The sequence below is a fragment of the Dipodomys merriami genome, unplaced genomic scaffold (genome assembly GCF_024711535.1).
Source record: "Dipodomys merriami isolate MVZ:Mamm:240054 unplaced genomic scaffold, mDipMer1.0.p SCAF_2, whole genome shotgun sequence".
Classification (NCBI taxonomy): Eukaryota; Metazoa; Chordata; class Mammalia; order Rodentia; family Heteromyidae; genus Dipodomys; species Dipodomys merriami.
The window spans coordinates 69,676,427-69,701,251 of record NW_027203381.1 but is presented as its reverse complement, the minus strand read 5'-3'; the positions used below and the strand labels follow the sequence as shown (position 1 = coordinate 69,701,251).

The 24,825-nt window shown below is 44.1% G+C and overlaps 2 protein-coding genes across 11 annotated transcripts in view; one reads left to right on the top strand and one right to left on the bottom strand.

The window, feature by feature from the left end:
• The window catches only part of Fyttd1 (forty-two-three domain containing 1), a 34,483-nt gene extending 26,238 nt beyond the window's left edge, over positions 1 to 8,245 (bottom strand). Inside the window, exon 1 of one of the 2 annotated variants that reach the window (XM_070029986.1) lies at positions 8,064 to 8,245. In XM_070029986.1, coding sequence (XP_069886087.1) covers positions 8,064 to 8,166 — 103 coding nt within the window. In that variant the 5' untranslated portion in view covers positions 8,167 to 8,245. Of the gene's footprint in view, positions 1 to 1,961; positions 2,111 to 8,063 lie in introns of those variants that run through there. The other variant, XM_070029987.1, reaches the window with a different exon arrangement.
• A 715-nt stretch (positions 8,246 to 8,960) lies between these two features.
• Rubcn (rubicon autophagy regulator) overlaps positions 8,961 to 24,825 on the top strand; it is a 78,720-nt gene continuing 62,855 nt past the window's right edge. For 8 of the 9 annotated variants that reach the window (XM_070029980.1, XM_070029982.1, XM_070029979.1 and 5 more), the window contains exon 1: positions 18,922 to 19,144. In XM_070029980.1, the coding sequence (XP_069886081.1) occupies positions 19,080 to 19,144 (65 nt within the window). In that variant the 5' untranslated portion in view covers positions 18,922 to 19,079. Of the gene's footprint in view, positions 9,083 to 18,921; positions 19,145 to 24,825 lie in introns of those variants that run through there. The other variant, XM_070029983.1, reaches the window with a different exon arrangement.

Sequence of the window (24,825 nt, the reverse complement as noted above, 5' to 3'; positions counted from 1 at the left end):
CATAAGTGAAACTGTAACTGAAAAATCTTCTCCCCAGTGTTACAGGATCCCTCAGAAGAAGACCCACCAATGGTCTGTCCCTCCTATTCTGTGCCATCAGTACCTCCGATGTTAAGTCCCCCCATACTAGAAGTGGTTCCTTGTACCAGCCTAAGGTGGTACAAGGTGGTACAGTCCCCTTATTACCCTTGAAAGGGGCTCATGGGGGAGACAATGGGCAAGTCCCCTTTCCAGTGTATGTTCCCTTTACAACTAGTGACCTGTATAACTAAAAACAGCAAAATCCATCCTTTTCTGAAAAACACCAGGGGCTCATCTCTTTACTAGAGATGGTGTTTTTCACATACCAGCCCACCTGGGATGATTGTCAGAAACTTTTACAGGTGCTTTTCACCTGGAAGGAAAGGGAGCAAATTCGGTGCAGTGCCTTGAAGGTGGTCCTTGGACCAGATGGTTCCCCACTGATGACCCAGTCCGTTTGGAGTGAGCCTTTCCCCAGACACGCCCAAGCTGGGACTAGAGCAGAGATGGAGGTAAGGAGGCGCTTACCAATTATCAGCAGACTCTGTTAGCAGGGATACGGGCAGTGGCTAGGAAACCAACTAATTTATCTAAGGTGAGTGAGATTGTACAGCTCCCCAGTGAGTCCCCTGCTGCTTTTCTAGAACATCTCTTGGAGGCCTATTAGACCTACATGCCTATAGATCTGAGGCCCCAGAGAATCGAGCCCTAAATGTGGCCTTCGTTACCCCGTCGGCCCAGAAGAAAGCTTCAAAAGTTAGAACGTTTTGAGGGAAAGGTGTTATCTGAGTTGGCAACAGTTGCCCAGCAGGTGTTTAATATTAGAGATACCCTGGAAGAAAAACAGTCAAAGAAGGAGGGTTCGAGTTTTGGTAGCAGCACCAGGACAGGGATCAAGAAACTCTTGGCGAAGACAGTATAATTCATTTGCAAATGGCAGAAGGGAACCTCTAGGACTACATCAGTGTGCTTATCGCAAGCAAAATGGACACTGGTAAAAGGAATGTCCAAAGAGGAGAAAGATGGAAAATGATAGGTTAAGTAAGCACATTAGCAACCTGGAAACTGTGTTCAACAAAAATATGTGGTGACACTGGCTTGAAAAAGAGTCTGAAACTCCAGCATGTGCCAGTCAGAACCCACAAACAGGTTAAAAGTACATTGAACAGCACACTGGAGAAAACTAAGAATGATTGGACGTGAAGAAAAGAAACTTGTAAGAGTCAAAGATGAGAACAAAATCCTCAAAATGAATCTAGAATCCAAGTGCATCAGCCTGGGTGAGCATGAGGCAAAGCTGGGGGCCAAAGGTCAGAGGCTGAAGGCGGCACAGGATGCCAGTGATGGCATTCTTGTTGACTACAAGCAAGGCCAGGAGGAGATCCTGATGCTGCACGCAGAAATCAAGGCCCAGAAAGGGCAGTTTGCGGAGCAGACACAGAAGTGCTGTATCAGAGAAGCAGCAGCCAAGTAAAGTGAACAGGAAAACATCATGCTCAAGAAAGAGATTGTTAGCCGGGCGCCAGTGGCTCACACCTGTGAGCTACTCAGGAGGCTGAGATCTGAAGATCACGGTTCAAAGCCAGCCCGGGCAGGAAAGTTCCTAAGACTCTTATCTCCAATAAACCACTAGAAAACCAGAAGTGGCACTGCGGCTCAAGCGGCAGAGCGCTCCCCTTGAGCTGAAGAGTGCAGGGACAGCACCCAAGCCGAGTTCAAGCCCCACAACCAACCAAAAAAAAAAAAAAGAGATTGTTACTCTTCAGAAAGAGTTAAAGGACACACATGCTGTGATGGGAAATGCTAGGGAAATGGAAAGAGCATTAGGCAGAAAAACAGAAGAGCTAAACAGTTGAAAGACCTGTCACAAAAATACACTGAAGTGAAAAATGAGAAAGAGAAGCTACTAGAGGAAAAAGCCAGACTACCAAGATCCTCACCATAACTGTAATGCTGCATGTCCCAATGAAATAGGTGGAGGTGTGGAAAAAACCCTCTCACTGTCTGTGCCTCGATCACTGTCTGTGCCTCGATGAATTGTTTCACTCTCCATAGGTCATAAGTCCCTCAGTGTTCTAAAGAAAAGTTTCTGTAAGAAAAGTTAAAATAGCCAAAGCAGATCAACCAACTAATGAGACTTCTACCAGCTACAGCATTTCCCCCTAGTAAATATAAAAAACCTTATTTTCAAAAATAATTAGTATATGCTTATTTTACATAACCATAGAAGTACCCCTCTCTTTAAAAAAGATAACCACCTTTTAGTAAAACAATTGGTACAGACTTAAGACATGACTCAAGTGGTAGAACTTCAGCTGTGAGCAAAAAGGCCAGGTGAGAACACAAGATCCAGAGTTCAAACTCTAGTAACAGCACAACAACAAAAAGCCAGTCTGAACACATGGTTCAATTAGTAGAGTGCTGGCCAAGTAAGAGCAAAGCCCTAAGTTCAAACCTACTACCTGCAAAAAGTAATAACCCATTAAAAAAAAACAACTGGAAAAAAAACACTGGGGGCATGGCTCAGCAGTTCAAGTTCCAGTACCACCAAATTTTTTGTTATTTTTTTATTTTTGTTGGTCATGAGGGCTGGACTCTAGGCCTGGGCACTGTCCCTCAGCTCTTCAGCACCCTACCACTTGAGTCATAGCCCTACTTCCCGCTTTTTTTTTTCTGCTTATGTGGTGCTGAGGAATTGAACCCAGGGCCTCATGCATATGAGGCAAGCACTCTACCACTGAGCAAACTTCCCAGCCTCATCACCAGAAAAAATTTAAAAAAGCAAATAAAAACCAAATTTCTAAATTCACCTGAATTCATTAAGGATTTATTGTGGGTATGCTTTGCACAATAAATGCTGTGTAAGACTGAGCCATCCTAGAAACAAAAATATAACATAGTCCCTGTTCTTGGTAAGTTTAAAATTGTTGTGGAAAACAGATATGCATGGCAAAGCTGGACACGGGTGGCTCATGCCTGTAATCCTAGCTACTCAGGAGGCTGAGATCTGAAGATCATGGTTCAAAGACAGCCCAGGCAGAAAAGTCTGCGAGACTCTTATCTCCAATAAACCACTCAGAAAACCAGAAATGGCCCAGTGCTCTCGTGGTAGAGCGCTAGCCTTGAGCTGAAGAGCTGAAGGATAGTGTTCAGGCCCAAAGTTCAAGCCCTATGAGAGAGAAAAAAAAAAAAATATGCATGGCCAACACAAAAATAAACACATACCATAATAATAGAATACTAAAAACTACTTGTCCCCTAGCAAAGTTGTTCTTTTCTATTCTTATCTCTATGCTTATCTCTGTAATTTTGTAAGCCTCTTTTCTAAAAACACTTCCTGAAAAATCATACACATCACACTGTGTTAATATTGCAAGAGAATATGAAGATGAGAAAACTAAACATACTCCAGGTTCCTATTTTTATCCGCTAAAGATTAATTAAGGCCAACAATACTCTTTTTAAGAATATCCAAGGCTGGGAAGGTGGCTCAGTTCTAGAACGCTTGCTTTGCATGCATGAGGCCCTGTGTTCAATTCCTCAGCACCACATAAGCAAAAAGAAAAAAGCTGGAAGTAGCGCTGTGGCTCAAGTGGTAGAACGCTAGCCTTGAGCTGAAGAGCTGAGGGACAGCGCCCAGGCCTAGAGTTCAGGCCCCACAACCAGACCCCCCCCCAAAAAATATCCAAACTCCCCCTATAAAATTAACTCAAATATTAATGCTGATGATTGATAAAGCAAACCAGAGAAATTGCAAGTCAACAATTTCCTAACAAAATTTAACTTCTATCATTCTTCCAAATTGTCTTAAGCACAAATAATTTATGTCAATATAATTCATCTGTTTTTTAAAGCTGGGCACTGGTGGCTGTATTACTAACTACTCAGGAGGCTAGGATCACAGGGTACAAAGCCAAAGTCCTTGATACTCCGTCTTCAAAATAACTTCATCTTCAAAATGACCTCCAGTCGTGTTTTGAGCAAGTAAGCTAAGCGTACTCAAGGCCCTGAATTCAAGTCCCTGTAGCAACATAAAAATAAGTAAAATATAAATAAATAAAAGAGCTGGCCATGGTTGTACATGCCTATAATCTCAGCATATACTTAGAAAGATGAGGGCAGGAAGAACAAAATTTGGAGCCAGCCTGGCAATAAGTGAAATTCTGTCTCAATAAACAAGGGAAAACGGGCGCTGGTGGCTCACACCTGTAATCCTAGATAGTCAGGAAGCTGAGATCTGAGGATCGAGGTTCAAAGCCAGCCTGGGCAGGAAAGTCTGTGAGACTCTTATCTCCAATAAAACACTAGAAACCGGAAGTGGCACTGTGGCTTAAGTGGGAAGTGGCACTGTGGCTTAAGTGGTAGAGCACTTGCCTTGAGCTGGAGAGCTGAGGGATAGCGCCCAAGCCCAGAGTTCAAGCCCCATGACTGACCAAAAAAATATAATAACAAACAAGGGAGAAACAAAGGGTAAACAAATGCAGTAGTGGTATTCAGTAGACATTATGTTGAAAATGAACTATACAACTTATATAAGTGGAGACAAGAAGGAAAAACGGAGAGAGTGAGGAAAGGGGTGACATTGTTTAAAAAGAAATGTACTTAAAAAAAAAAAAAATCAGTGCTGGGAAGGTGGCTTAGTGGTAGAGTGCTCACCTAGCATGCATGAAGCCCTGGGTTCGATTCCTCAGTACCACATGACACAGAAAAAGCCAGAAGTGGTGCTGTGGCTCACATAGTAGAGTGCTAGCCTTGAGCACTGAGAAGCTCAGGGACAGTGCCCAGGCCCTGAGGTAAGCCCCAAGACTGGCAAAAAAAAAAAAAAAAAAATTAAGTTTTGGGGCTTGACCTCAGGGCCTGGGCACTGTCCCTGAGCTCTTTTGCTCAAAGCTAGCATACTACCACTTTGAGCCACAGCTCTACTTCTGGTTTTCTACTGGTTAATTGGAGGTAAGACTCTGATGTACTTTTCTGACCTGGCTGGCTTTGAATCTAGATCTTCAGATCTCAGACTCCTAAGTAGCTAGGGTTACAGGCAAAAATCACCAGCACCTGAACAAGAAATGTATTCCTTACTTATGTAACTATAACCCCTCTGTATATCACCTTTATAATAATAGAAAAAAATAAGTGCCACTGTGGCTCAAAATGGTACAGCATTAGCTGAGCAAAAGAGCTCAGAGACAGTGCCTAGGCCCCAAGTTCAAACTCCAGGACCAACCAAAAAAATAAAATAAAATAAAAAGCTAGGTGCTGGTGGTTTACATCTATAATCCTGGCTACTCAAGAGGCTGAGAACTGAGGATTGGGGTTCAAAACCAGCCTGGGTGCAAAGTCCATGAGACTCTTACCTCCAATTAACCACCAAAAACCTGGAAATGGTACAGTGGCTCAACCTGGTAGAGTGCTAGCCTTGAGCAAAAAAACTCAGGACAGTGCCCAGGCCCTGAATTCAAGCCCCATGACCAACCAAAAAAATTTAAAAAACAAGGTACTGAAGGCCTAGTTCATGTGGTAAAAGACCAGCCTTTGAGTGAAAGCATCAGACCCTGAGTTTAAGTCTCAGTGGGGAGGGGAGCTAAACAAAAAAAGGAGAAGGAGAAAGAGGAGGAGGGACAACAACAGTAATAATAATAACCCGAAGAGAAATAATGTAAATACAGGAAAAGTTTGTTTTGGCTCATGATTTCAAAGGTTTCAGTCCATGGTCAGTTGGACTAATCTGTCTTTGAGTCTGTGGTAAGGCAGAGCATCATGATGGAAGGGTATGGGAGAGGAAACTACTCACCACAGAACAGCCAGGAAGCAGAGGAAGAGAGGAAAGAGAGGAGACAAGATATATCTTTGAAAGGAACACTCCCATGACCTACTTCCTCCAAGAATTGATGGTTAGTAGGCATTATTTTGATGTATATCCAATTAATTCTAAGAATAATCCTATGAAAAAAGTATTATCCTAATGCTCATTTTCAAATTAAGAAACTGAGCCATGATAAACCCAGTTATTAGTGAACTTTGGAGATATTCTACACGAATATATAAATACTTACATAAAACTAGTAGCGCCACAATTTATAACAAAACCCAGAAAAATCAGGTTCTAAAACCCACAGAGCTGATAAGATGAAATATTCACAAAGCATAAAGCATAATAGCTGTCCAAAAAAGAATATCTCTGCCTCTTATCTCTGTAAGAAAAGTATCTGACAGACTGCTTCCTGTTCTTGGGGCAGGAAAAAAAAAAAAAAGATCAAACTATTTTAGCTCTCTACAGCACTTCATTTCTACCTCAAAGAGATTTATCCTTCAGTTTTCTTCACTTAAACATCCTAATTACCTAAAAGCAAAATACATACAAAAGACCTAGGAGCCTAAGAAATGTATTGGTTATGAAAATATATGGGTGTGGTGATGCTAGCCTGTGGTCCCACCTTCTCAGGGAAGTGGAATAGGAGGATTGGGATTCCAGGCCAGTCCAGGCAAAGAAAGTTAGAGACCCTATCTTAAAAGCAAACTCAAAAGCTCAAAGCAAAAGGACTGGGGCATGGTTCCAGTAGTACTAGTATGCTGGAGGCCCAGAGTTCAATTCCCAGGGCAAAACAAGAACAAAACATGCTTAACACTTCCCTACATCTATAGGTGGGGACCAAACGGGAATCTTGACTCCACCATTTATCAGCTGCATGATTTTTTTGAATGTTTTTTTTAATTTTTTTGTCTCAGATTTTGGTAAAATGAGGATAACAATGTGTGTGTGAAAACAATTCCCAGTGCTTGTGTACTAGGTACTGTTCAAAGCAGTTTGCATATGCCTAATTCAATACTCCACAGCAAACCTGTGAGGGATATAAACACTTGTTAAAATTTCATTCTTACAAAAGCAGCACTGACAATTTAACTGTGTGACTCTGGATTCCAAGATGTTTATCACTAGGGGAGGAAGGGGAGGCATTATGAAGATAAACAGGATTAACATGTAAAATGTTTGATTCAGTGCCTGACAGGTAGTAAACATTCAATAAAAATTGTTATATGATTTCTTGGCTTAAGCTCAAGATTTCCCCATTTCTTTGGAGCTTTGCAATATTATCCTCGAAAAGGTAACGCCTCTGAATCCCCTAGTTAGACATTTACTTTCCAAATAGCTGAAAAGCCGCAAAGAGAAGGGGCAGGCAAACTGCTACATCCAATACCCTGACTTGACTTTCCACAAAAACCAACTGCTTTTGGACCAGCTAAGGCAAACACTGCGTCTAGTGCCTAGGTAGTGTTAGATCAGACAATTACACAGAATCAAAGATCCTCCAGCTTTTTATACAACCCGTATGAAACCATTGCACCCTTCTTTAAATGTGCTGGTGGGACCCCGGGCTGTACCAGGCCCCTCTGCGATCCACGTAAATCCTACATCCCTCCCTCGGCTTTTGCCACTTTCCTACCTCCCGTCTAAAGAGCTAACTTTGAGGCTGGGTTGGGGGCAGTGTGTGCTTTTCTAGACGCCGCCTAATAAAGCGCGGATGCGGTCCCGGCCTGATGTTTTCTTTCTGACAGACGCTCTTGGCCGGCGTCCCCAGGGGTTCTCCAGGGAGGTCCGCATAGGTCTGGGCCCAGGAACGCCCCGCAAGCCCCGGGATAACCCCTGGTGCAACCGATCGCGCTCGGAGACCTTCCTTCAGGAAGAAGGGCTAGTCCAACCAGCTCTCCCGCACGGGATAACGCCCAGGGTGAACCCGCTCCAGGGAACCCGGCGGGGTTTCCTTTACAAAGAGCCAGTGGTAGCGCCCCTCAGGGGAAGAGCAGGCCCCACGCCCGTCCACGCTCCGGATCCCACGGCCCCACACAGCCCGTCCACCACAGACGCGGCCTCCGCGGAGGGGTACCCGCGCCCCGCCTGCCCCCGCAAATCCCCCCCACACTTGGTTCCGCCCACCCGCCGCGAAACTCACTTGGCAACTGCGGCCAACCGCCCCCTGCCCCCGCCAACCGCGCCACTTGGTTCCATCCGCACACACGCTCCAACTCCGTCCAACTCGTCCTCTTACCCAAAGACATATCTATTTTGTCCAGGTTTTCATTGCTGCGGGCTTTCGGCGGCGGTGACTGGGTTGTCGCGGCTCCCACTAACCGGGTTCCGAACCGGTTCATGGCTGTAAACGTCGCGCAGGAACGGGCAACAGGGAAGGCCGGAGTCAGAGGCCTGCCACCTCCCACTCACGCACGCAGACTGGCCGCACTGCCGAGCACGCACGCGCAGTGACGGCGTCCTTGCCCTCCCACCCGGCTGCGGGCGGGGCGAGGAGGGGCGGGGCAGAGGGCTACCGAGACGAGCCGAAGGCCAGAGAGGCCCAGGCGGACCACCGCTTCTCCTGGCCCTGGCTAGCGGGTCTCCGAGCAGCACTGAATCAGCTGGTCCGGGCGCCCAGCCAGGACACTGGTGCAGCTGTTCCGCTGACTTTCGGCTAGACCCTGAGCACCTCAATAACACAGGTCTTAAAATGACAGCTGGAGGGTGAACAAGTGAAGTCGGGAGACTCAGTAGACACTGTAGAAAATGAACTTTGCAACTTGTGGGCAGGGACGGGAGGTGGAAACTAGGGGAAACACCAAGGAAGGGGGACATCGTCCAAAAAGAAATGTACTCATTACCTGACGCATAAGTAATCCCTCTATACAACACATTAGTAATAACAATAAAATCATATTTTTTAAAAAATGACAGCTTGATCCTCTGTGGGCCTCGGGTCCCTCCTCCTGCACCAAAACCTTCTCGGCTCCGGTGCACGTTCCACCGCAATGCAGCCCCGCACGACAGCCCCCAGCCAGTGTGGACTGCAGTACTGCGTCCCCGCTCCCCTTTCCCCCATACGCTCCTCCACCTGCAGCCTGCTGAGCTGCCACGTCCAAAGAACGCAAAGGCTGCAGTGGCAATTCTTGCGTCACGTTAACAATAAAAGTAAATCCTAATGTTTGCCATATCCGCACCATCTCTCTCAATCGGCATTCTCTAAACATTTGGCACGATACTTGCCACCTTAATAAGACCTCATCTTCCCTTGAGAGGGTAAGTACCTCTGCTTATTTAGCTGCATTTTTTTCTCTAATTCATTGGCGTTGGGAATTGATAAGGGAGATGGTTTCTCTCACTCTAATCCTTGTAAGAAAACTTAATATTTGATGAACTCCTGCTTAATGGCTCCCCACCACCACCACCATTTACAAAATGTGATGATCTCCATTGTCCTTGCCTCATTCTTCTCCCACAACACTCTTGAGAGAAGAAAACATTTAGATTCGTTCATCTTCATATAAGCTGGCTGAAACATTTCCATCTAAAGAAAAACAAAAAAGGGATAGGCATTCTGTCTACCTACAAATCTGTGCCACTTTTCTACTTCCTAAAATTGCTTTAGCATAGAAATGAGCCAGAGCTTTGTGGTGACCTAAAGTATCTCAAAACCACAGTTGCCTATATTTAATTAAGTCATGTCACAATGCTATGGGGTTTTCCAATACTTGTGACACATTTTACTATTTTTTGCTTGGGGAGGATCCCATGTCTTAAAATACCTATTATGCACATTGCATTAATGAATAACTTATTTTCTAATTGTTATTAACAAAACCCCAGCTAAGTTCCATCTCCCACTTTCCATGTCCTGAGGAAAGTGTTATTCTATTAGGCTTTTGGAAATACTGTCATTTCTTCCTCTCAAAGGTCAAGTTATTTTTCTTCCTCCTGACAAATACATAACCACATAGTGAGTCAGCCTAGGACTCATGAGGGAAGCAAGAGAACCAGGCATAGTGGTGCACACTTGTCATCTCAGTATCTGGGAGGCTGAGGCAAGGGGATCCCAGTTGGGGTTACATAGCAAGACCATGTCTTAAAAAAAAGATCCCCAAAACGATATGTAGCAAGTCAAGGAGAATAGCATGTATGTGTTTGGCACAGATGTTTGATTTTATTACTCCACCCTGTAGCCTCTACCCTTCTCTGGATTTCTAATAATTAGGGAAACTAGGTCATAGAGATAAAAGTTGATAGGCAACCTGGATTTAACTGAGTAATTCCTTTATCATGCATTATGTGATCTTGTAATACTATCTGAGCCTTATACTCACTTCAAAACAATACAGTAGTAATGATACCAAGAACAGTTTACACTGTATTTTCTTAGTTTCTTACAGTTCTAAAATATTGTAAGCCTTCTCCCACTAGAAATAACTTCTACAATCTCTGCTCATTTGTAGGAATAATCTACAAAGGAAATTTAGATTAATTCCCTAATCTTATAGAAAGTTAATGTATTTAAGTTAATGCATGAGTTTGGAAGTTTTGTACTTTATTTATAGGACAGATAACAAAACCCCCAAATGCATTAAAATCTTCCTTATCACCAATATAATAAAGATTCCCTATAACCTGTTTTTTTTCCCTCAAAACTGAAGTCCTGTCTCAAATCTCCTTAGTTCTAAAGGACATGCCTTAATATTTATATAGTAACTCTTTTTTTTTTTTTTTGGTCAGTAATGGGGCCTGAGCTCTGAGCCTGGGCACTGTCCCTCAGCTCTTCAGCTCAAGGCTAGCACTTACCTACCACTTGAGCCACAGCGCCACTTCCGGCTTTTTCTGCTTATGTGGTGCTGAGGAATTGAACCCAGGGCCTCATGCATGCAAGACAAGCACTCTACCACTGGGCCATCTTCCCAGCCCCAGTAACTCTTGATATTGTAATTAGCGGTTTCAAGTGCCCCCAAGGATTGAGTCTCAGAGTCTTAGAACAATCACTCAGATTCCTAAGAGAAAAGCAAGATTAATAGAGAAAGGCATTATGGATCACACAAACACAACAAAACAAAACAAAATAGGGACCAGAGAAATACAGCAAAAATGAAGACAAGGGGCTGGGAAGGTGGCTCAGTGGTAGAGCGCTTGCCTTGCATGCATGAGGCCCTGGGTTCGATTCCTCAGCACCACATAAGCAAAAAGAAAAAAGCCGGAAGTGGTGCTATGGCTCAAGTGGTAGAGCACTAGCCTTGAGCTGAAGAGCTGAGGGACAGTGCCCAGGTCCAGAGTTCAGGCCCCACGATCGGACCCCAAAAAAAAAAAAAAAAAAAGACAAATTAAGAAATCAGAAGCAGAACCTGACCAGTAAGTTGATTCACCAGCAGCATAGACTGCATAGAGTCAGAAAGGTAACCTTGAAAATTTCTAGGCCATAATAGTTTATTTAATCATATATTCATTGATCATTGGGTGTTATAATTTAGGCTCTGGGGGGAGGAGGGGAACAGGACACATAATACCAAGCACAAATGGATGTAGTTCCTATTTTCATACAGCTTGACAAGCAAAATATTTTCTGAGCAGCTATATGAATAAGGCCGGACAATGGGCATCTATTGCTGGAATTCAGCTTTGTTGTTGGTGGTTGTAGAGCCTGAACTCTGGGGCCAGGGCACTGTCCCTGAGCTCTTCAGCTAAGGCCAACAATCGACCACTTGAGCCACAGCTCCACTTCCAGCTTTTTCTACTTATTTGGTGCTGAGGAATTGAACTCAGGGCCTCATGCATATGAGGCAAGCACTCTACCTTTGAGCCACCGTCCCAGCCCCTGGAGTTCAGCTTTATCTAAGGTGAAATAAACAGAATTTTTTTTAGAAGTTGGATTTCTTACTGTGTAGATAAGACATCTAAGATGGCAGAGAAAATTTCGGATTTCAGGTAAACAATGAACAATGAATTTGATGTGTATCTCAGAAAAACAGCAATTTCTTTTACTATGGTGTATTTCAGCTAGTAATTTAAGATATGTTTATACTAACCAGTTATTTCATTATCTGAAATTCCAGTTGATCTAAATCTGGCAATCTTAACAGCATACTTTCCTATTAACACTTTTGTACTCTCCACAATCTGCTTAGAATGCTGCATTTTCATCAAAAGCAAGCACAGCTTCCATATATACATTTCACTCCTTTAAAAATTTTTAAAGTGTCTTTTAAGTTTCTCTTTTCTCTGTTCTATGAAACATCATTGAGACAATAAATATTTTTTGTTCTGGTCCTGGGCTTGAATTCAGGGCCTGGGCACTGTTACTGAGCTTTATCCCATCAAGGCTAGCACTCTACCACTTGAGTCACAACTCCACTTCTGGTTTTTTGGGGGGTTAATTGAATATAATAGTCTCAGGAACTTTCCTGGACTAGCTGTCTTTGAACTCTGATCCTCAGATCTCAGCCTCTTGAGTAGCTAGGATTACAGGTGTGAGCCACCAGTGCCTAGCAATAAATAACTTTTTTTTTTTTTTTGGTCCGGTCATGGGGCCTGAACTCTGGGCCTGGGCGCTGTCCCTCAGCTCTTCAGCTCAAGGCTAGCGCTCTACCACTTGAGCCACAGCGCCACTTCCAGCTTTTTTCTTATGTGGTGCTAAGTAATCGAACCCAGGGCCTCAGGCATGCAAGGCAAGCGCTCTACCACTGAGCCACCTTCCCAGCCCCATAAATAACATTTTTAAAGAGTACAGATGAGATAGATATGTCAGTATACATAAATATGCCTATGAGAATATAACCACAGTCAGAACAATAAATGTATCTATCATTCTTAAAAGATTTTATATGCTTCTTTATACTCTTTCCCCTCATTGCCTATGTAACCACTGATCTGATTCCTGTCACTGTAGAATCATTTGCACTACCTAGAATTTTGTTATCAATGGAATAATACTGTATATTCTTTGAAACTGAATTGTTTCACTTAGCATAATTCTCATTTGCATTTCTTTTGTTTTTCTTACCTTATTGCACTGACTGGGGACTCTAGTAATATTTTTTTTTTTTTGGGTCCGGTTGTGGGGCCTGAACTCTGGGCCTGGGCGCTGTCCCTCAGCTCTTCAGCTCAAGGCTAGCGTTCTACCACTTGAGCCACAGCGCCACTTCTGGTTTTTTTTCTTTCTGCTTATGTGGTGCTGAGGAATCGAACCCAGGGCCTCTGGCATGCAAGGCAAGCGCTCTACCACTGAGCCACCTTCCCAGCCCCTCTAGTAATATTTTTTATTATAATGAAATTATTATCTTTGTCTGTTCCCAACTCTAAAAGGAAAGCATTTAGCCCTTCATCTAAGTATGACATTATGACAGATTTTGTTTAGATGAAGTTTCGTTCTGCCCCTATTTTGCTGAGAGTTTGAATTATAAACAAATGCTTAACTCTAATGCTTTGCTACATCTATTAAGATGATCTTTTTTTTTTTGTGCCAGTTCTGTGACTTGAACTCTGGGCCTGTCTTCTGTCCCTAGTTCCTTTTTGCTAAAGGTTAGCAATCTACCAGTTAAGCCACGGTGCCTCTTCCAGCTTTTCCTGTGATTAATTATAGATAGGAGTCTTGTAGATTTTCCTGCCTGGACTGGCTTCAAACCTCAATCTGTGGATCTCAGCCTCCTGACTAGTTAGGATTACAAGAGTGAGCCACCAGCACCCGACTTCAATGTTTTTTTGGGGGGGCGGGGGCGGGTCTGGTTGTGGGGCCTGAACTCTGGGCCTGGGCACTGTCCCTCAGCTCTTTAGCTCAAGGCTAGCGCTCTACCACTTGAGCCACCTTCACAGCTCCCAGACTTCAATTTTTTAAAATGTATTAATATGCTGAATTATACTGATTACAAATGCTTAGTTTCTGAGATCTATTTGGATGTGGTATATCATCCTTTTCATATAATGTTGGGATTAGCTGATTTTTTGTCAAGGATTTTGTCTTTTTTGGGGGGGTCCGGTCGTGGGGCCTGAACTCTGGGCCTAGGCATTGTCCCTCAGCTCATCAGCTCAAGGCTAGTGCTCTACCACTCGAGCCACAGCGCCACTTCTGGCTTTTTTTCTTTTTGCTTATGTCGTACTGAGGAATCGAACCCAGGGCCTTATGCATGCAAGGCTAGCACTCTACCACTGAGCCACCTTCCCAGTGTGGATTTTGTCTTTTATTGAGTAACACTAATATGTGACTTCCTTCTCTTAAAACATCTTTGTATGATTTCCTCCTCACTCCATTTTGCTTTAAAAAAAAAAAAAAAAAAAGAGGGGCTGGGAAGGTGGCTCAGTGGTAGAGCACTTGCCTTGCATGCTCGAGGCCCTGGGTTCGATTCACGAGACTCTGACTTCAAACCCCAGTACTTCAAAATAAATAAATAAATAATATTCCAGGCATGGCGGCCTTGCTTATAATAGCTACTCAGAAGATGGGGATAGGGAAAATGGAGGGGGGGGGCGGTGATCAAGGCCATGCCAGCTGGATATGTATGATGGGTCACATTTATAATCCCAGCTATGTAAGAGGCCATAGATTAGAAGGACTACAGATCAAAGGCCAGTCCTGGGCAAAAAGCACAGAGCCAATCTGAAAAATAAAGCACAAAAGAGCTTGACATGACTCAGGTGGTAGAGTGTCTGCCTCGCATGAGGCCGTGAATTAACTAAAGTACTGCCTAAAAAGTAAAAAATAAATATTAAAAATAGAAAATATGTGTAGCTAGCTCAGAGATAGAACATGTGTGAGACACTGCATTCAGTCTCTAGCACTGAAAATGAGAATTCAATAAGCAGTTGCTAAGGATGGCTTTTGCATTCCTATAACACTGCTGTACCCTTGATACTATATATTTTACATACTTGAAATATATACTACATACTTTACATACTTTTTGCCAGTCCTAGGGCTTGAACTCAAGGCCTGGACACTGTCCCTGAGCATTTTTGCTTAAGGCTAGCACTCTACCACTTGAGCCACAGTGCCACTTCTGGCTTTTTCTGTTTATGTGTTGCTGAGGAATTGAATCCAGGGCAAGCACTCTACTAAGCCACATTTCCAATCCATGCTTGGCAATATTTGCATTTGGATCTCAGATAAAAAAAAATAAATCAACATCCTGGTTCATGTATACTCATGAGTTTCAATAGAGTCCATTTTTTTTTTTGAGGTCTGGTCCTGGGGCCTGAACTCTGGGCCTGGGCACTCTCCCTCAGCTCTTCAGCTCAAGGCTAGCACTCTACCACTTTGAGCCACAGTGCCAGTTCCGGCTTTTTTTCTTTTTGTTTATGTGGTGCTGGGGAATCGAACACAGGGCCTCATGCATGCAAGGCAAGCACTCTACCACTGAGCCACCTTCCCAGCCCCAAGAGTCCATTTTCATATAGTTTTTTTTGTCTAATACTGGGACTTGAATTGGTAACTAAAACTTTTTGCTTATTGGCTGGCACTCTACCACCTGAGCCATGCCTTGAACACCTATTTTAATAAGTTTTTAATGCTGTTTTTGCCAGTACCAGGGTTTGTTTGAACTCAGGGCCTATGCTTGCTCTGTTGGTGCTCTACCATACCTTTTTTTTTTTTTTTTGGCGGTTGTGGGGCTTGAACTCTGGGCCTGGGCGCTGTCCCTCAGCTCTTCAGCTCAAGGTGAGAGCTCTACCACTTGAGCCACAGCGCCACTTCCGGTTTTCTAGTGATTTATTGGAGATAGGAGTCTTACGGTCTCTCCTGCCTGGGCTGGCTTTGAACTGTGATCCTCAAATCTCAGCCTCCTGAGTAGCTAGGATTACAGGCGTGAGCCACTGGCGCCCGGCTTGCTCTACCATACCTTAAGCTCAGCTTTTTGTTGTTGTAGAGCTTGAACACAGGTCCTTGGTGCTGTCCCCTACTTTTTGTTCAAAGCTAGCACTCCATCACTTTGAGCCACAGCTCCACATGTGGGTTTTGAGTGGTTGATTGGAGCTAAGAGTCTCAACAGGGACTTTTCTGCCCAGGCTGGCATTGAACCCTGCTTCCTGAGTAGCTAGGAGTGTGTGTGTGTGTGTGTGTGTGTGTGTGCGCGCCAGTCCTGGGACTTGAACTCAGGGCCTGCCTGGGCACTGCCCCTGAGCTTTTGTGCTCAAGGCTAGCACTCTACTACTTGAGCCACTGATCCACTTCCATCTTCTTTTGGTAGTTATTTGCAGATAAGAGTCTCATGGACTTTTCTGCTTGTGCTACCTCCAAGCCTGGGTCCTCTAGATCTCAATCTTCTGAGTAACTAGGATTTCAAGTGCAAGCCACTGCTGTCTAGCTATAAGTAGTTATTTTAAAGACCCATAACTCAAGCAAAAGCCAGAACAGACAATAGTCGTATGGCTCAGCAATTGCACTTTTTACAGGTACTACTGGGTAAGTCTTGCTTAATAAATAAAAAAGGAAATATGAATAAGACTGTTCAAAGAAGTAGTTATATCAAAATTGGGAAACGAATGCCAATTAATGTGAGAGGGCATGAATACAATGTGGTGCTTTCATATACTGGACTAATGTACAGCAATCAAAATAGATGAACCATAGTGACAAAGAACAGGATAGAATCTTAAAAGCAAATGGCAAGTTCCCCAAAGAATACACACAGCTTAATAAAATTAAGGCACCAATATTTTGTACTTGCTAGGAATATAGATGCAAAGAAACTATGTCACAAGGGAAGCAATGGATTTATACAATTTAGGGTCAGGCCACAACCTGGGACGAGGGACAGCAGGAGAATGGGATGGGATAATTGGCTGATTGATCATGGTTACTAGTTTCTTTGAAGAAAATACATGTATAAATGAAATAACTTGCAATATCATTTGTTTTAATTCAAGTTTGAAAATTCTAAAAAGCCATACTGTTTTTAGTAGTCATAAATTTTTCATGGAGATATCCTTGATATCTCCCTTGTCATGGCAATATTCAGTTCTTCAAAATTAGTGTTGATTGTATTAATACTGATTGTATTAATACTGTTACACTCAGCATCTCCTCTCAGCCACTGCTCTAGTTTAGTCATGAATTTTTCATGGAGATATCCTTGATCTGTCCCTAGACCATGGCAATATTCAGTTCTTCAAAATTAGTGTTATTGATTGTATTAATACTGTTACAATCAGAATCTCCTCTCAGCCACTGCTCTAGTTTAGACCTGGGCTTGCAGACCTATGTACCACATCCAGTCTACAGACAGGAATTTTTTTTTTTTGGGGGGGGGGGAGGAGGCGGGGAAGACTGAAATGCTTAAATTTAAAAAAATTGTTGGGGTTGGGGCTGGGAAGGTGGCTCAGTGGTAGAGTGCTTGCCTTGCATGCCTGAGGCCCTGGGTTCGATTCCTCAGCACCACATAAGCAATAAGAAAAAAAGCTGGAAGTGGTGGTGTGGCTCAAGTGGTAGAGTGCTAGCCTTGAGCTGAAGAGCTGAGGGACAGCACCAGGCCCCACGACTGGACCCCCCCCCAAAAATTGTTGGGGTTGGAGGTGTGGTTCACATGGTGGAGCACCAGTCAATGAGCAAAAGCATCGATACCAAGTTTGAGTCACAATCTCAGACCAAAAAAATTCATTGCCAACATTTAAGATTTTTTAAAATTGTATTTTAAAAGTATAGATTCTAGCTTCTGAAAAATCAGAATATCTGAGAGGCTACTATGTACATTTCACAATATTTAGTTACAACTGAGGTAAGGAGCCTTCATCTCTTCAATCAGGTTTGAGCTTTCCTGTCAAATTTTCTGCAGTCTCTTGTTTCTTATAAATGGCTTAGTTCACTCACTGGTATTACCCATATGCCCCTAAGGAATCCCTCTGCAGTCTATACTTTCTTATCATTAATCTATTCATACCACTTCTCCCAAAATTAGCTTCCTGTGTGTGTGTTTGTGTGTGTGCATGCCCACGCCTGTAGGTACTGAGGCTTGAACTCAGGGCCTTGTGCTCTTGCTTGGCTTTTCTGCTCAAGGCTGACATTCTACCACTTGAGCCACCCTGCCACTTCCCCCAGGCCTGTTTGCTCAAATTACTTCATCTGCATATCCCTGATAAACTAGAATAAAATACAAACTCCTCACCATAGCACTTCCTGACCTGGACTGCCTGCACCCACACCCAAGTGCCCACACCATTGTTTCCTGTCTCCCTGCTTTGATTACAACTTGAAGCCAACAGCATATTTCTTTGTGTCTGTCTGTACTGTTTTCTCCATCTTCTCTTCCCCTTTTCTCTGTTTCACTAGTCCTTTAAAAAAAAAAAGTATTCTGGCTAGGCGCTGGTGGCTCACACCTGTAATTCTAGCTACTCAGGAGGCTGAGATCTGAGGATCCTGGTTCAAAGCCAGCTTGGGCAGGAAACTCCGTGAGACTCTTATCTCCAATACTGGAAGTGGCACTGTGGCTCCAGTGGTAGAGTGCTTGCCTTGAGCTGAAGAGCGCAGAGACAGTGCCCAGGCCCAGAGTTCAAGCCCTAAGACCGACCAAAGAGAAAAATAAAAGCACTCCAGGCGTGGTTGTACACTGCTGCTGTAATTCCAGCACTCAGCAGGCTAAGGCAGGAAGATCGCGAGTTCGAAGCTAGCCGGGGTTATATACTCTCTTTAGAGAAACTCCCTTTCGAACCACCAAACACTCTTCTCTGACATCAGTCTTCCCGGAAACCTTCCTACTGCTCTTCTTTTGCGACCCCAAAGCAACCCGTGTCCTTCGGAGTCTGTGGCTCTGTATTTAAATGTTTGCGGTCGCAGAACACCACCAACAGGTGCGCGGTCCCGGGGACCGAAGTGGCCTTAAGATAATTCAAACGGTCCTAGTCTTCACCTCTAAGTCACATTCTCAAGATGCAGAATAGCAGGTGGTGCACGATTCCTCACCCGCACCAATTCCTGAGAAGAAAGCACCGGCTAACCGCGGTTAGATCACGGAATCCCGACCGCGCGCAAAGCCGGCCACGCACGACACCGAGGTCTGCATGTTCGGCCCTCACGCAGCCTCAGATTGGGTAGAATAATGCATGCCGGGAGTGACCGGACCTTCGCAGAGCTTGCTGGGAGTTGTAGTTCTTGGAGCCGGAAGTGAGGGTGGCGGGGGTAGAAACCACAGCCAGTCATTGACGTTGACGGCGCCTGGGTGTAGTGCATGCCTCCGACCCCACCAGCTGTGGGTAGACCAGGAGACGATCTGGGTGCCTTGAGGGACGAAGCACCGGGACGCCTCTCTCTAGCAGGGAGGCGGCCTCGCAGTCCCGGATGCGGCAGGAGGGCGCGAGAATGGATTTTGGCGGCTGCGAGGAGCACCTGCCTGAGGACAGCAGGTGGGCTGGGGAAGGGTGGAGAGTCGGGGGCTCCCGGAGGCGCTGTAGCTCCGCGAGGCTTGACATGGCTCGGGAGGATACCTGGAGGTGCTGGCCTGAAGGCTACTGGGGCGGCCGGCCGGGGACTTGTTTGGGAAGAATTTCATAGAGGAGGGACTGGCTGGGCGTTGGTAGGAAGAGGGATCGGGTTTAGTAATGGAGCGGGAGGGTGGGTAGTATTCGTTGCCAGTAGGGGAACAGGGGAAGTGAAACCCAAAGCCAGGACTGGAGATGGCTGGAAGAGCCTGGGAGAAAAGGTCTGGGCTGCTAGATACAGTGAGAACTTAACAGGCCAGCGTCTATAGATCCCAAGGTTGGTGCCTTGGTTGAAACTTGTGGCTGCAGCAAGCCAGGCCAGTATCCAGAGGTGATATACGAATTTCTGGGAGCAAAGATTTTTGAGTTGTGACTGGCCTAGGAATGTTACGCAGGGATGAGTGTGGGGAGGAAGGCGAGGAGGGTCTGTGGGTAGAAAGCAAGTCATTGCAATGACAGTTGGTGGAGGTGGGGGCTTGCTGATGAGATAGAAATGTTGAACGTGCTATTGTCAGTGCTGGGTCCCAGCCAAGAGTGGCAGGACCTCTTTGACGTTTCCTTTTTCACCTTCAAGCCTTTCACTTCTTCCCCATGTTGCAAACTAAGCAAGTTTGCACTTATGTACAAGTGATGTCAGCCCATATCTTCAAGAAATTATTATTTTTTTGTCATGGGGCCTGAACTCTGGTCCTGGGTGCTGTCTCTCAGCTCTTCAGTGCTCTACCACTTGAGCCACAGCACCACTTCTGGCTTTTTCTGCTTATGTGGTGCTGAAGAATGGAACCCAGGGCCTCATGCATGCAAGGCAAGCACTCTACCATTGAGTCACCTTCCCAGCCTGAGAAATTAGAAGATTTAAGATTTATAGCTGGGCGTTGGTGGCTCATGCCTGTAATCCTAGCTACTCAGGAGGCTGAGATCTGAGGATCATGGTTCAAAGCCAGCCAGGGCAGGAAAATCTGTGAGACTCTTATCTCCAGAAAGCTGGAAGTGGCACTGTGACTCAAGTGGTTAGAGTGTTGGCCTTGAGCTGAAGAGCTAAGGAACAGTGCCCAAGCCCAGAGTTCAAGTCCAATGACTGACAAAAAAAATTAAAAAAAAGATTTACAAAACTACATTATCTCAATGATCAATTGGACTCTGTGGAAGTGTTCCTCATATTAGTGTTTGCTTCATTAATAACTGATCTGAGGGCTTAGGAGGGGTGTGGCTCCGTAGTAGAGTACTTACCTAGTATGGCAGGAGCCTCTGGATCCTCCCCTCCCTCCCCAACCACTGCCACCACCACCATCCTCCTAACTGCTCTGACCTCACAGGTTGCAGCAGGAATGTGGTATAAGGTAGGCTTCACTGGACATTTAGAAATAGTTTTTCATATATAATTATGGTCTCAGGAGCCGCTGAGGTCCAAAGATTATAGGCAAAATGTTTGTCTTTGTGGAAATATCCCCAGGGGAGAATTAAGATGTTGTGTTCAGATAGAGATGCTACAGTGTTTAATGGAAACTCCACTTTTATATGCACAAAACCTGTTGAAGAAAGCCTGGACTAACAGGCTTTGGGGTTCTTGCCTGAGTTCTAGAATGATGTATATACCAAGTGAAACTGAACATCTTCCCTTTTTTATGCTTCAGTTTCTGCTTATATATTTTTGTCTATTAAGTCTTCCTCCAGATGTCTTTGAAGTGTTTCATGTAAAAGGTGCCATGTAAATTCTAAACAAGATTATTGTGATTTTCCTCTAACTATCTCATGTGGGCAGGCTGGGTCAATTTCCTTCCCTATTTAGCTGGAGCTGCATTTGTTACTTATTTATTTGACACTTGTTTATCCAATTCCAGGCACTGTTTTAAGAGCCTTACAAATGTTTGCTTATTAAATAGCCTTAACAGGGGCTGGAAAAGTGGTTCAGTGGCAGAGTGCTTGCCTCACATGAATGAGGCCCTGGGTTTGTATTCCTCAGCACCACATAAGCAGAAAAAGCCAAAAATGGTGCTGTGACTCAAGTGGCAGAGCACTTGCCTTGAACTGGGTTCAAGCCCAGAGTTCAAGCCCATGACTGACAAAAAAAAAAAACAAAAAAAACAGCCTTATCAGTGGTATGAGGTAGGTACTATATAATTAGCATTTCATAGACAAGGAAGCTGAGACATGATAAGTCCATATAGTGAATACTTGGCTGTGAGTACAAATTTAGCAACTTGGTCTGCACTTTTTTTTTTTTTTTTTTTTTTTGGGTCTGGTCGTGGGGCCTGAACTCTGGGCCTGGGCGCTGTCCCTCAGCTCTTCAGCTCAAGGCTAGCGCTCAACCACTTGAGCTACAGTGCCACTTCTGCCTTTTTTCTTTTTGCTTATGTGGTGCTGAGGAATCGAACCCAGGGCCTCATACATGCAAGGCAAGCGCTCTACCACTGAGCCACCTTCCCAGCACTAGTCTGCACTTTTTAACATCTATACTATATTAACTATGCTGCCTTTCAATATACTAATAATGACACATGTACAAGGTAGTATAAATGACAGTAGGACAGCTTCTTTGCAGGTATCTTTTCCTATCTTTTACTCTTCCTTTTTTTTTTTTTTTCTTTTGGGTCCGGTTGTGGGGCCTGAACTCTGGGCCTGGGCGCTGTCCCTCAGCTCTTCAGCTCAAGGCCAGTGTTCTACCACTTGAGCCACAGCACCACTTCCGGCTTTTTTCTTTTTGCTTATGTGGTGCTGAGGAATTGAACCCAGGGCCTCAGGCATGCAAGGCAAGCGCTCTACCACTGAGCCACCTTCCCAGCCCCTCTTTTACTCTTTCTATGCTTGCTTCTTAACCAAAGAACTTTAGTTAAATAAATTTTAGCAGTGGGGTTTTCCCATATAAAGTCTCTCAAATATTTGTTACAAGTTTATTCTCTACTGGTGGCTGATTAACTAAATATGTTGTTTATGAGGATTCATGGTACTGATGGTTTCATTGGCTTAAAAAGATAACTGGTAAATGCATGATTTGTGCCTGAAAATTGAGGGGCATTGTGGCTGGGTCAATAATTCTGCAAATATAAATTTTCTATGGCCACTCAGAAATAGCCTTTAAAAATTTTTTTCTGTATGAGGTATGGTACTTGGACTTGAACATGGGGCCTTGCACGTGCTGTGCTTGCCTGCTCAGCTGGTACTCTACCAGTTGAACCATGTCTCCAGCCTTGCTTTTTGTTGGTTATTTTGGAGTTGGAGTCTGGAGGATTTTTCTACCGTGGTGGTTTTGAATTGCAATTCTCTGTATCTCCTAAATAGGTATCCTAAATAGGTAGGATCACCTGTGTCCAGCTAGAAATCTCTTACTGATCAGATGACATCATTTTTGAATGTGAAGAATACAAACTTTTCATTGTATTTCCTGAAAGTGGTTGATAGAGAGAAATTTGCATGAGCTTTAAAACCAGGCACTGGTGGTTCACACCTGTAATCCTAGCTACTTAGAAGGCTGAGAGCTGAGGTTCATGGTTTGCAGCCCAAGCAGGAAAGTTGGTGAGACTGTTATCTCTAATTAACCTCCCAGAAAGGAAGTAAAGCTGTGGTGCAAAGTGATAGGGCGCTAACCTTGAGCAAAAAAGCTTAGGGACAGCTCCCAGGCCCTGAGTTCAAAGCCCCATGATGGACAAAAATTATAAAACAAAAAACAAAAAAAAAAAAAAACAAGACCTAAACCCCCCTCCTTTCTCCACCTTTCTTCTCTTAGTTGATAGTATTTTTCCACTCAAGTCAACCAAGCCAGAATCTCTGAGTGAAATTAGATACTTCCATCTCTATTTCCTATATACAAAGGTACAATTGAATTCTCTGCTTAGCTTGATCAAGTTGTTAAACCTACTTGAGTGAGACATGAGACTTCCTGGTATGTACTAAAGGGCAAAGAATTGTCTATTTCTACCCTCTCTCCAGTGTTCTTGAAACACGGTGGGTATATGATACACAGGTTACTATATGCAATGGCAGAGCTTGTTCTTCCTCTTTCCTCTAATAGACTTGAGCACTGCGGGGACCAGGCTACTGCCTTAGTTTTCAACTTCACCTTAGGAGTTAGTTACATGGCTTTTCATTGAGCTAGCTGTCCTGTAGCCAAATTCATTAGTACTTAGAGGTGGTATAACTTTCCCTAGGGTTTCCTTGTTTGAACAGTTAAAAGAGTGGTTCTAGCTTCACTCTGTCACTCTTTCTTGGGCCATGCCATCTTGTGAGATTGGAATTCTGCTGCATACGCTACTCAGTTTTTCTGGTACAGTAATCCAGAATCAGTCAAGCCAAACCCTGGGAGTTAAATTGGTACCTTCCTTCTCCACTTCCATATCAAGCAAGCTCTTTGAATTCTGTTTATGAATTTTGAGCCTTTTTTTTTTTCATTTCCAAATATAATGGTTTATATTTCTAAAAAGACTAGGACATGGTATGGTTTTCAGGCTTGGCCAAATCTAGGTGTTATTTGTGTCTGTCTCTAAGCTCTGTTTTACAGATGCGTTGGTTTCATTCTCAGGCAGACTCTTCTAGAGGAAAATCCTTAGCAACTCTAAATTTGGCAGTCCCAATAACAATAACAGAAAGAATACAGTCTCAAAAGCTGTGGCAAAAGTCAAAATTCTGGGACTGACTAACTTATGGCTCTGTTCTTGAGATCAGGGCATGCAATGTGCTGCTTAGTTGGCTCAAATTAATGTACACAATACTGCATCCTATGATAGGGTAAGACCTTGGACCCCCTAGACCAGAGTAAATGGTAGATGGTTCCCCTGTGGACAATCAGAGTTCTGTTCTCAAAGTCAAAGATCATAAACAATGGGGCTGGGAAGGGGGCTCAGTGGTAGAGCACTTGCCTTGCATGCCTGAGGCCCTGGGTTCGATTCCTCAGCACCACATAAGCAAAAAGAAAAAAGCTGGAAGTGGCGCTGTGGCTCAGTTGGTAGAGCACTAGCCTTGTGCTTGAAGAGCTGAGGGACAGCGCCCAGGCCCAGAGTTCAGGCCCCACAACCGGACCAAAAAAAAAAAAAAAAAAAAGATCATAAACCATGTATTCACTGCAGACTAACATTATCTCTCAAGGGGGATTATTTAATTAATCTTTCTATCTAGATTTAGTCTTCTAATTCCAGACAACCTCTACTGCTATAAACTTAATATTTCAGGGGCTGAGAAGGTGGCTCAGTGGTAGAGCGCTTGCCTTGCATGTATGAGGCCCTGGGTTCGATTCCTCAGCACCACATAAGCAAAAAAAGAAAAAAGCCGGAAGTGGCGCTGTGGCTCAAGTGGTAGAGCGCTAGCCTTGAGCTGAAGAGCTGAGGGACAGCACCCAGAGTTCAGGCCCCATCAAAAAAACAAACAAAAAAAAACTTAATATTTCAGAAACCAAGTTACAGTAGTATTTTGCTCAAAGATGTTTGGTGGTTTTCCCATTGAAAAGACAAGATAGTCAAAACCCCTTTAGACTGGTACTCTATCGGTACATTAGTCCCTATGAAGCTGCCAGTCACGTAACCATGGCAGTCACATCTTTCCCATTATTTTCATTCTTTTTGTTGTTGTTGTTGGTCATGGGGCTTGAACTCTGGGCATGGGTCCTGTCTCTCAGC